At 52.0% G+C, this 12,553-nt stretch overlaps 1 protein-coding gene across 1 annotated transcript in view; it reads right to left on the bottom strand.

Annotated features, from left to right (window-relative positions):
* FRMD7 (FERM domain containing 7) overlaps positions 1–12,553 on the bottom strand; it is a 49,149-nt gene that overhangs the window by 3,975 nt on the left and 32,621 nt on the right. Inside the window, exons 4-10 of the mRNA XM_045030375.1 lie at positions 11,404–11,446; positions 7,824–7,857; positions 5,248–5,345; positions 3,540–3,654; positions 3,209–3,356; positions 1,479–1,574; positions 591–754 (exon numbers count right to left, since the gene is read on the bottom strand). Of these exons, the coding sequence (XP_044886310.1) occupies positions 591–754; positions 1,479–1,574; positions 3,209–3,356; positions 3,540–3,654; positions 5,248–5,345; positions 7,824–7,857; positions 11,404–11,446 (698 nt within the window). The remainder of the gene's footprint in view (positions 1–590; positions 755–1,478; positions 1,575–3,208; positions 3,357–3,539; positions 3,655–5,247; positions 5,346–7,823; positions 7,858–11,403; positions 11,447–12,553) is intronic.

Genomic DNA, 12,553 nt, shown 5'->3' on the forward strand with positions numbered 1-12,553 from the left:
CGGTTCTAACGGTGCTGCCCGTACAGCATGTGACTGTAGCCAGCGCAGAGGCCAGGGCTGGCTCATGCCTTGCACTACAGGCCTGGCCTAAGGAGTCTGAGGTTCAGGCCGGCCTGGCCCCGCTCTGCTGGGCAAGGTGCAGAGGGTGGGGGTACAGGGGTAATGGAGGAAGCCAGACAAGACCTGCGACTCGGAGGAGACTCTCGGGGATAGAGCCCTGGCACGTGGCTCAATCCAACTGAATCACTGTGTAGACGTTAGGCTCAGGCTGGAGCCAGAGCTCTGGGATCCTTCCCTCTCGCAGGGGCCCAGAGCTTGAGCCAGAGTGAGTCTCTACAAAGCAATCACTGCGCCCAAGCCCCTCGCGCCACTTCAGCTGACCTGGGCCGGCCACGGGGGTTTTTAATCCCTGGGGAGACAAACCCTTTGTCCCACTGCCGCCCTCCCAGGGCTACGTGCTCATCAGGCTGTGCCTAAAGGCACAAGCTAGCGCCACGTTTCCTTCCCCCACTTTGCACCACACCGCTAACACTGGCAAAGAGACATTCGCTTTCTGTTCGGTATTACCGGAGTGAGCGCGAACGATTTACCTATAGCGGAAACTTGAACCTTTGCTGCACAGGAGGGCTTTGGGCTTGGATTTTGGTTCTTCGGAGAGTCGAAAAAAAGCATGGTACTCCACACACGTCTTCCAAAACGCTTTGCACGCATCTCTGCTTGCCATGGTAAACTCTAAGGTGTCCTTGCACAAAGCCTGGATGGGAACCGGACATGTGAAACACAACCCAAAGGGTCAACCCCCGTTGCAAAGTCATAGTGAAAACACGAGCACTTTCTCACACATGGAGACATGCACCTTTGTGCAGAGAGTGATGCGGGACTGGCCTGTGAACCCTGCGACCCCTGTCTCTCAATGGACTTAGAGCTGAAACTGGGTGTGGGTCTCATTGGGGCAGGGTGAGGGGCCCTGGTCTGATGTATATGGGCCACTAGCTGCGGGCTGACCCCAGCAGTGCCTGGGGCAGCTGAATGTCTAACTAGGCTGTCGGCTGGAAATACTCAGGGACCACAAAGGTGTTCTCCATATACACATTGTGGAGGCCTAGCCGGCCTGTGCCCCTTGGGCTACACACACATTTCACCAGCGTGAGGAGACACTTCTCAGGACAAATAAGAGCGAGGTGCAGCGAGAGACCACACCCCAACAGTGACACAGCCCAAGGGAGCACATTTTATTTGAAGTACGTGAACTTTGGGGCGGGGCGCAGGAACAGGGAGGGACGGGAGGCCATGGCCCCACCTCTTTTAAAAGGGAGAAGGGGTGGCGTGGGGGCAGGGCCACATTCGGGTGCCAGTGACACCACACACACACTGTTAAAAAGCTTTCGCCAACCTTGGCAAAGCCCTGCTAACTATTCCTCACTTGAGACAAACACGTTATCCTCAACCCTGGCAGCGGGCGGCAACGTGGTACTTACAGAGATATTTGCATGTAGTTTGATTAGAAAATGTTTCCTCTTAAAACTCAGTTTCCGAATTTTGGCCCAGTTGAATGTGTTGATCTTTGTGTTCCCCTGCAAGGACAACGCATTGGTCATGGTCAAATCGTTACCGGCCAGGGCCTTGAGCTGGCAAAATGCGCTCCGCCTCTATTGACTCCCGTGAGTGTAGATGGTGCGCCGAGGATTTGGCCTGAAATCCTGCACACTTTACAGTGCCACCAATTTACCAACATCGTTTACCCTGCCTCCGAGGGGATGTCAGACAAGCAGATTTGGACCCACCCAGGAAGGCTACGACTACAGGGCCTGAGCCTGTGTTAATGGAAGTTTATCGCAAATCCCCCTGGCGTCATTGGAAAGCCTGCCATTAATTTCAATGGGCTCTGGCCTAGACCCCGGTCGATTTCAGTGGGGCGGGATCAGGCCCTTAATGCGGCGGGGGTGCTCCGTCCTCTGTCTGATGGGCACAGCACAGTCGTTATGTACATTATTCAGCCATTAACCTAACTAGAACGTACCTGTACTGCTCTAGCATGTATTCTCTCGGGGCAGCAAGCTTTGAAAAGAACCCTCAGCACAACTGGTGATTGTCACGTTTCTGACACCAAGCACTGTGTTCTTACATAGAAAACAACTGGGCTTTAAAGGAGCCATTTATGCTCCAGTTATAACATGTGTGTGTGTGTGTGTCTAGCTCGCTGACTAAACAGCCAGACATAGCATCACTCGCCTTAGAACGCGCTACACAGGCTGCTAGTTATTAACAATGGGCCAGTAATGATGATTTTCTTCCACCACAAGTGGCTTCGCAGGTTGGCATTAGTCTAGGCAAGGCTGCCCCACTTCATGCAGGAAACACAGAGGTATGTAGTTACACTGCTCAGATGTCATGATTATAGCACTAGGTAATTGCAGAGCCATTCCATGGCTATTTTTGCTTGAAGATTATATGGGAAACATGTGGCGCTGCCCTGGAACGTGAGCGTCTTACTTCGTAAACACGCTAGTTTACAAGGGGCAAACAACCCAGCTTCTCAAAGCGGCCACCTCCCACATCAGTGGGAAGCCATGTCCGGAGCTGTAGGCTGGGATTTGTCACCGCTGGCCAGAGTTCAGGGCTTGCCCAGCTTATACAAACGTTGAGGGGAACGTTTCAAAACGCTTTGTTTGGACGTTTTCAAAATGAAAAATTCCAGTTCTTTGGTTCAAAACAACTTTTTGTCTAGAAATTTAAGCTAATTTGGCTGAAAAGGGTTAAAGGAGGGAAAAAAAGATTAAAATTGAAACAAAACATTTCAATTGACCGGAAATGAAAAAAAAATAGATTTTTGGTTTGTTTGTGACTATTTTTGAGATTTTTTTGACTTTTCAGGATAGGAAACAATTTCCAACTCTCAAAATTCTTGGTCCTAGGACAGGAAAACCATCTCCCCCCAGCTCTTAGCAGGCTGGGTAGTGATGAAGATAATGAAGTGCTTGGATTTCAGACAGGGGCCTACAACAACAAATGTTTACTTCCCTTATCTACTCACTACAGCGCCTAGCTACAGAGTGTGTCCCGTCCCCAGGGTGATTTCTTGGTGCAAGAGGACGTCAGGTAGGCTCTGGTATGGCTAAAAGGCCTTTGATGAGAATGGAAGGAAAAGCTTTTCCAGAAGGGTCCCATTGCATCGTACGATAGGAATTTAAAAGGGAAATGTTGTTACCCGTAAAACCAGCACTCCCATGTGCGTGACAGCCAGATTGATCTGCGTCCCTTCCCCATCACTTGCGGGGTGGGGTCTAATCCCATACATTTCTAACTTCCTGGCTATGTCCAACAGGTGAACGTCCGACTCAGCTGGCGTCTTCCCACTAGGCAAGGAAGAGGGTTATAAGTCTAATGACATTAGAATAAATAGCCCCTCTAAAGTCCTCTGACAGCACCCCCACATACTGTATAAACCAGTCTCTGCTATAGGTATTTAACATCCGTGCTGTGAAAGGAGCAGATACATTCTGAGCTGAGTAGGACACAAGTGCAGATGAAATGCTCACACGTGCTTCTGGTGATAATGCATGATCTTATCATCTAAATATTTCTGGTTGGGTAAATACTGGTGGCTCTCCAGGTGCTTCTTATCTGTTTCTTCATAAAAGTCCCCCAGCTCAGCTGTATGAAAAGAAAGGAAGAGCGGCATTTAGCAATGCCCATTGAGGAGACGACAGCAGGCAAACTGAGCGAGTAATCAGAGACCAGTGACTTCGCTGATCCCTGCAAGAACATAGGCATGGTGTGGGGGGATGGAAAGAGTCCAGACAGAGAAAGCCATTGCCCAGCTCTTCCTAAATGTGATGTTATCTCAGTGGTTTGAGTATTTGCCTGCTAAACCCAGGGTTGTGAGTTCAATTCTTGAGGGGGCCATTTAGGGATCTGGGGCAAATATCTGTCTGGGAATTGGTCATGTTCTGAGCAGGGGGCTAGACTAGATGATCTCTGAGGTCCTTTCCAACCCTGATTCTATGAATGTCTAGGTCCTGTCTCACTGATGTCAGTAAGCGTTTTGCTGTTAGCTTCTATGGGAGCAGGCCCAAAGAACCAGTGACACACGGTCCTGACAACAGGGCTCTTCCTGCCACAAGGCCTTTGATGGGCATGGAAGGGACCCAGCACCTTATCAGGGGCACTCAGCCCCTTAGCGGACCGAGGCCTAGCTAAGCCAGACTAAAGGCCTCATCCTTCCAACCTTACTTGTGTCAGTAAGGATTGCTCACATGACTAAGGGTCAAGAGGTCAGGCTCTGACTGGAGATCCAGATGCCTTCACTCAACCTTTCCATTTTGGACCATGGTGGCCCTTGGCCCTGTGGCTGGGAGGCCATGCAGGCTCCATGAAGTGACTCTTGGGGAGGGCTGAAGGCCAAGGGAACAAGCCATCCCTGGCTGGACCACGGTGTGGGAGAGTCTGAGAGCTGGTCACCCAAGGGACACTAAATAGCCTGGGCCATCTTGCTAGCCAAAGACCATTTCCACTGTGGTAACGCCCTCCCTGCTGTTCTGAGCTGTACCGATGCTTCCGATCGAAAAGCTCAGGGAACACAGCCGGGCAATGGCTGCACACTGAGCACTGAACCGTCTTTGCAAACACACATTAACTTGACTCATTTCAGCAACTCGTCCCTCCTCCGCAAGCACGTGGGCTTGGGCTTCCTTTACACATGCTCTCAAGCCCCCTTGCTTCAGTGCTTTGCTGGACTGGCACCTTTGGGCTTGGTCTCGCTCCCATCACAGCCAGGGAACGATTCCTAGGGACTTCAGTGGAAGCTGACTCGCCCCTGACCTGCAACCCTCTCTCCCAGAGCAGTTCCCCCATGCCAGCTGCCAGGCCTGCTCTCCTGCTGCCAGGCCGGCGCTGAAGCATGCTGGGCTGATTTCACTCAAACCTCTGGCTGCAAAAGCCAGATGATGGGATATAATAGTGAGTCTATTGCAGTCAGGTTCAGCTATGGGCAAGGACTGGCCAAACAGGCAGCGTTTGTCAGACATCCACTGCTTTGCCCTGCCATCCGGTGCAGAGCAGAGGGGTTGGTTTGTAAGCTAAGCCATGCTTTGGAAGTGAATAGTTAGATGAGGGCTTTTGGAACAATACATCGTTTTTCAGGGCCAGTTGTGATCACCTAGGCTGACCTCCTGCATAACGCAGGCCAGAGAATGTCACCCCAGGCTGCCCGTGTGGTCGAACCAGAGCACGCTTGTCTGTCCTTACACTGCAAGAGGTGCGACACCAGCAAAGCGGCGCTGTTCTCACTGCAGGGGAGCCTCCCGCCTGCCAGGTCCCTCTTGATTTGAAGGGTAAAGAGATACCTGCAAAGGAAGAGAGAACAGGTTCCTGACAGAGAGCAAACGTTCCCGCTCCCAGCTCAGACTAGTTAGTAAGAAACACAGCCAGCCCATCTCCTGCGGTGGGGACTTTGCTAGACGGGGACTCTCCAGGAGTCCGTTAGGCTTCGCACCGGTGAAAGGCCCAACCCTGCAAGGAGCTGAGATCCTTCACCTGCCACCTCTGCTCAAGTGGCAGTGCCGGGTCCGGGCGGCTGGTGATCAGTCACCTGGCGATACGCAGATGGAAGGCAGTACATGCAGGCCCGGCAAGAGACAATGTGGACCCGGGCACATCATGTTCACTGGGGCCCCTCCCCCACCCATTTCATGTCAGTTACAGACATTTTTGAGGCCCCAGTCCAACTGTCCCCATTTCCCCTGCCTGACCCAGAGCCCAGGGCCGTCAATGGGAGTGTTTCCACTGAGACAGATGGGCTCTGGCTCAGACCCCGTGAGTGCTCAGTGTCCCAGGAGAGGGGCTCCTTTCGCTTCCGGAGCACAGAGACGGGACGGGTGGTTCACATGGGGCTCCGAGCCATGCTGGTTCACAACCACGTGTGAACGCAGGGCTTTCCAGAGGGGCTCCCCTAGAGATCAGGGTCATGGGGTGTGTTAGGCAGCTCAGGCGACTAGCGAATGCTCAAGAAATGATTATGATAGACAAGAAGAGAGAGAGGGATTTTCACTCTTTGTATGTCTCTCTGCTGAGTTCAGAACGTAGCCGTAACAGCGTCAGAGTTATGTAACAATGAAACTGGCTTGTGTGTCTTAGCTGTAAAATCCTTCATCTGTGCAAAGAAGTAAAACCCAAGCCCGCAAAAAACAGACCAGACAGAAGAATAAACACCTGCTGTAAGATAAAAACCATTGGCTGGAGCCAGTGGAGTTGACAGCAAAAAGCAGGAGGACAGATGTAGACAGCTAAGCAAAAGGGTATTCGTTTAGGGGATTTATGCATGCGAATGGTTTACTGAGGGGGTCGTACTAGAAAGGTACGCCGATGGGCAAAGTTACAGAACCAAGGAGAAAAGCTAAATGACTGACCCGAAGCGACTGGAGAGGACACACGGGAAGAACAGAGCAGAGATTTGAAAAAGTCACCCTGTCCCCGGGAAGGGTAACGTCATCACTCGCTGTCCTGGCCATAGTGGGTTTTGCATGTAGATGTGATGGCGAGGTGACCACGGCATTGTCTTAAAACGCCCAGAATAAAGGCTAAAAGGAACTGGTCAAGTCTCAGTTGAAGTGGCTCTTGTTTTACCCCCAACAGTTCTTTCATTACCACCAGGGACAGGGATTGCTTCAAATCCGAGAACTCTGTTGCTAGCATGGCTGCGAAACCAATGCAGGTAGGGCCTGCGGAGGGAGTCACTTGCCTCGTAGGCTGTCCCAGAAGTAAAGACATGAGCTGACAGTTTTCCAGAGGGAAGAGAAGTTGTTAAAGGGGATGATGGGAAAGTGGTAGGGAGGGACTCGCCTTCAGAGCCGGGCTGGTAGCTGCAGCCGTCCGATGCAGGTAGGAGGCGGCTCTGCCTGAGTAGGGGCTGGCACAGGTGATGACCTGGCACCTCCCCCACCCACAATAACTGGACTTTGGGTGTCCGGTCGGTAGATCTGACCAGACACCAGCACGTCCCCTTTTTAGCTAGACTTTCTGGTTGAAAACCGGACAATTGGCCACCCTAGAATCCAGTCCCCTGCTATCACAGAAAACCCTAACATGTAACCCCATTCGTAAACTTACCAGGGTCCAGTGTAGACCCAGACAATCAGCCAGTATCCTGGTGTAATTCTGATTTTAAACTAGGTTCATTTTACACATTGTAAAGAAGCATTGTAGACGCTGGTAGTTTTAGCAGCAGGGTCAGGAACAACTAAAGCTTTCGACACCCAGTGTGTGAGAAGCAGTTTGGGATTGTGAGATGAGGTGTGTCGCTTGGGTCTTTATCAGAGAAATAACACTGACATTTGAATGGCAAACTGTAGGTTTCAGAGCGAATGCAACACTTCAAACTCTGGGGCAGTTCACACCTCTCAGAGCTATTGTCTTAGCTTGGCTAAAGAATCTGCATGAAACCGCTGCATTGGTTTTACACTTGGTTCATGTCTGTAATGTTTTCTCCAAACACAATTCTGCACTAAAAGGTAGGATTCTGCAGCAGATTTACTGATCACAGGGAACCCGAAACCATGCCTAGCAAATAAAAATCATGCTGTGTATGGCTATGGCTAATGGACAAATAAAGATGATGGATTAGGCAGAATTTTTTGTGTTTCTAAACAGAGGGTCAGAGAAAGAAATATTTGCAACACATAAAGTTGCACTAATAGTCAAAATGACTATTGCTAGGGGGCTTCTTTTGGCTGCAGACACTGAATGTTTTAGACAATGAGGACTGTGTTACAAAGCCTCTAGTAGCGAATAAAAATGTAGACAATGAAAGAAAACCAGTACCGTACCTTGTCAACTCTTCTCTCAGATGTCCAGGGTCCACTGGGAAAAATTTCACCATAAATTTGAAAAGAACCTCCTTAGGATCTTAAAACACAACATCTTCATAAGTTTTATTTCAAATGTCTGTTGAGAACATTTACAAATCTCTTCACACACCCTGCACCCACACACACTGGGGAGTAAATCACTTTCATTCCTTACAAATTCGGCCCTGATGGGTGCTGGGCATCTGGGACATGATCCTGCAGGGTGCTGAGCCGGGGCTTCAGTCCAGCCACATACTTAAGCAGAGCCTCAACTTGAACCACGTGAGCAGGGCTATTGAAGTCAATGGGAGAATGGCCCCACTCCAGTAACCAGGACAACCCCGATGATTCAAATTAAACGTGTGCTTGAGTGCTGCCCTGGGCTGGGGACAGGGTGCTCAGTACCTGGCTGGATTGAGCCATGGCAGAGCATGTGCAGTTCCCATTGGAGGCCAAGCACCTCACAGGATTGGGCCCATCGTGCTGCTCCTTTGCCCACTGAATTCGAGAGGACCGGAGTGTCTGAAGTTAACCTGATCGTCTTTAGCATTTCTTACTGTGGCTATCCCAGTGGGGCTCTAGCCAGCCGTCTATTCTGAATCAGACCTTCCCACTGGGGGTGGACAATACCGCACAGCGACAACAGCCCCTCCACTGGCGTGCAGGGAAACCCCAGACAAACGGGAAATGTAACCAGCCCCTGCCACAGGCCCCAGAGGAGGAGTGGGGAAGAAACAAGCCCTCCAATGGCTAGTTTGTGCACTGAGGGGCAAATTCTGCTCTCGGAGCTGCAGGATCAACTCAGATAAATGGAATTGCAGGGTTGTTTTGGGCAGGGAGGGGCTGTTGGCAGGCATGTAATTGGGAAAATCCTGTGGTGCACCATATTCCCAGCACCCAAGTCTGCCCACAGCTCCACCCAGATAAATCCTGCAGGCATCTGTGTGGGTTTAACGAAGGGCAGACTTTGGTCCTCGACAGCGTTTTAAAGCCCTTTGTGTCTCAGCCACATGAGGGCTAGAAGGGAAAGCCAAACGGAACGACGTGGCCTACAAAAGGGCACCGGTAAATGGCCAAACTTGAGTAGAGTTGATTCGGGGGCCCCACCTGCCTTTCTGTGGAAGAATGGACACAAAGCTGTTGAGTCTGAGGCGGTGGCTACACCGCAGAGCTGACAGCGGCGCAGCGAGTGCAGATGCTCTCAGCTGATCGGGGAGGAGAGAGTTCTCCCGTCGCCGTCATGACGCCAGTGCCCGCGAGCAGCGGTAGCTGAGGCAGCCGGAGACAGAGCACTGTCCACACCAGCACTCACCTTGCTCAGGGGGGTGATATATTCACCCCCCAAGCCACCTAACCTAGACCAGCCTCAGCTGTAGTGTGTGCCAGGAGCCAGGAGGCCAATGGCTGGGCCCGCACCTTCCCCTTGAAATGTCCCAGGGCACAGCTCAGCCCTGCCTTGCTCCGGGGGACTCCCCGAAGGACAGTGAACTTCGAGGCACTCCAGGAGCTACGTACATACATATTGGCTTCCCTGAAACTCCAGTAAGGACAGAATCACCTGTTCCTCTCAGAGCCCGGGGGGGGGACATTTGAATAGAAGATCGGAATCACCTTGAAGCAGGGAAAAGCTGAGAAATTCACAGGCACAATGATTTGGCAGCAGCCTCTGAAATGGCAGAACTGGTGGGGAGGGGTCATGGGGGGAGAGCAGGGGGTGGGGGCACCACCATCATAAGGACAGTTGTGTTTCAGGCCATTCTGACTGGCATGCAGGACAGCACGCAACAGAACGTGCGTATGCAAAACCTGCAAAGGGGCTGCTGCATTTCTAACCTGCAGGCAGCAGGCTGAAAGCACGTGGCACGCCTGCTTCTGAGCTGTGGCAAAACACCCAGAGCTAACACGTCACAGCCACCAAGCAGGTGCCTCACTCACCAGGCCTTTCACTCATGCTGCAATGCATGGCGTGCAATGCTGCAATCAAGCCCCAATGCTTTGTTCTGCAGCCTCACCTCCCGCAAACAGGAACCACGAGTTCACATGGCTCAGTGCAGCAGATACCTGAGCTTGATCTCGCTTGCAAATTCGTTTTTGAAAATCATAATCTAAGCTGATGGGGAAATGGTTTAGATGATTGGTTCTGTGTCTGGCAGTCTGCAGGTCACCTTGGGCTAATCCCAGTTGGGATGGGATGTTCTAGGCTGGAATGCATCTCTCCAGCACCCGGCCTCGCTGCCGCCTACACCAGGCATAGGCTAGTGCTTAATTGTAATGAAAGAGGTGCCCGGCTCAAGAAACTTCTACATTCATAACTGATGCAGTAAGCCCAGAGGTGCTGGGGCTCTGAACCGCCGGGGCTCTGAACCGTCAGGCCCGGAGGTGCCGGGCTCTGAACCGCCGGGCCCGGAGGCGCCGGGGCTCTGAACCGCCAGGCCGGAGGCGCCGGGGCTCTGAACCACCGGGGCTCTGAACCGCCGGGCCCAGAGGTGCTGGGGCTCTGAACCGCCAGGCCCGGAGGCGCCGGGGCTCTGAACCGCCAGGCCCGGAGGTGCCGGACTCTGAACCGCTAGGCCCAGGGGTGCCGGAGCTCTGAACCGCCAGGCCCAGGGGTGCCGAGGCTCTGAACCGCCAGGCCCGGAGATGCCGGGCTCTGAACTGCCAGGCCCGGAGGTGCCGGGGCTCAGCCCTGGCTCAGATTAAGTACTGGCATATACCCAGTGCTAGCCTATGCACAGGAGTGAATTTCACCTGTTCTAGCCCCTTTGCTTGTGTAAGGGTTGCAGAGGCCAGCTTATAGCTGTACTGTGAGCCAGTGATACTCAGCCTGCGGCTCGCGAGCCCCAAGTGGGTCTTTACTGTCTCTGCTGTGGCTCTTTGCAGCACATGATATTAAAATACTGGGTGATTTCACTATTAACCAACCTGTTATTAACCAATCAGGAGGCTTTTATTATGTTATTAACCAATTAAGTTATCAACGTGCACAAATTTATTAACCTGTTTGCTGTGAGAATAATATATGTGTACACTAAATATGTCCCCATCATGCTGTTTGCATTAGAATAGTACTATAGTAAATGAAACAATGAATTCATATCACTGGGGCTCTTTGGGGTAATGTTGCTCGCTAATTTGGCTCCTGAATCACTGAGGTCTGAGTATTGCTGCTCTATGCGCACATAGCTACGCTCCAGACAGAAAAGTAGCTTTTGGCCAAACACTGCTCAGGCATGTGAGCTGCCAGGATCTCGCAGCCTGAGGTTTGTTACAGACAGGACAGCATTACCATTGCTCTGCTGACCGACCGAGATCCAGAGCATCACAAGTCGAGCCCAGCTCCTACGGCCACTACACTTTCACAGGCTGTAAAATGGACCGTGAAGACTTGGCAAACAGCCCCACCCAACCCCCCAGCACAAGGTGAACCCAAGCAAATGCCAGAACCTGAAAGCCCACATCCCCAAGCGTCAGCCAGCTCATGAATGTGCCGGTGAGACTTTTGGTCCTAACTGAGCTTTGTCTGCAGCGGCTAGTGCACAGGTATTCCTTGGACACTTACTTTTCATCTGTTTTGTTATGGGTTTTAGAAGCTCCAGCCAAACCTGCAATAACAGCAAGGAAGAAGTCAGTCAAGACACAGCATGAAGCACTGGGTTTGTATAAATAAAAACAACGCTATGTGTCAGGAGAGAAAGTAGAAAAGATACAGGCCTGCTGATGCTAAGAAAAAACTAAAGCGTGACCTGCCAGTAATAGGGGAAGGAAGAATAATAAACCCAGATGGGCCGTGTTCTCCCACTGCAGGATGTGAGGAAGTCACTCAAGTGCACTGAAGTCAATGGTAATTAGAATAATAGAATATCAGGGTTGGAAGAGACCTCAGGAGGTATCTAGTCCAACCCCCTGCTCAAAGCAAGACCAACCCCAACTAAATCATCCCAGCCAGGGCTTTGTCAAGCCTGACCTTAAAAACCTCTAAGGAAGGAGATTCCACCACCTCCCTAGGTAACCCATTCCAGTGCTTCACCACCCTCCTAGTGAAATAGTGTTTCCTAATATCCAACCTAAACCTCCCCCACTGCAACTTGAGACCAGTGCAATTATCCTTAGTGGAAGAATTAGGACCAGGACACTCAAGAATTTTGACAGTTTCACCTTTACTTCCGCTTTTGTCGTGCCCAGGGGGGTGCAGGAACCTCATTGATCTCATTGTGCAACAAGAAGAAATGGGGGGGAAATCCCGGTCGAGACTAAAATTCCTTTGAAAAAGCATGCGTAGGCGCTGAACAGTTCCGCTGACAAATGAGTGGGCCAGAAAGCACCCTGGGAAGCCCCTGTGCCTGCAAGGGTCATGGCACAGCCTTCGTCCCCAGCAAAGGGGTTGGGGCGCAGGCTTAGCTTGGGTGGCTCCCACTCAGCGGCACAGCAGGCTCCCAGCCTGTCCTGGCTGCACTCTATGCCCCAGAAGCGGCCAGCAGGTCTGGCTCCTAGGCCGGGGGGCTAGGAGGCTCCTTGCACTGCTGTTGTCCACAGGCACCGCCCCCCCACAGCTCCCATTGGCCACAGTTCCCAACCAATGGGAATGCGGAGCCGGTGCTTGGGGTGGGGAGAGCGCGTGAAGCCCTGTGGCCCCCCTGCTTAGGTGCCGGACCTGCTGGCTGCTTCCGGGGCACAGCGCGGAGCCAGGACAGGTAGGGACTAGCCTGATT

Source organism: Mauremys mutica, chromosome 9, assembly GCF_020497125.1.
Source record: "Mauremys mutica isolate MM-2020 ecotype Southern chromosome 9, ASM2049712v1, whole genome shotgun sequence".
In the NCBI taxonomy this organism is placed as follows: Eukaryota; Metazoa; Chordata; order Testudines; family Geoemydidae; genus Mauremys; species Mauremys mutica.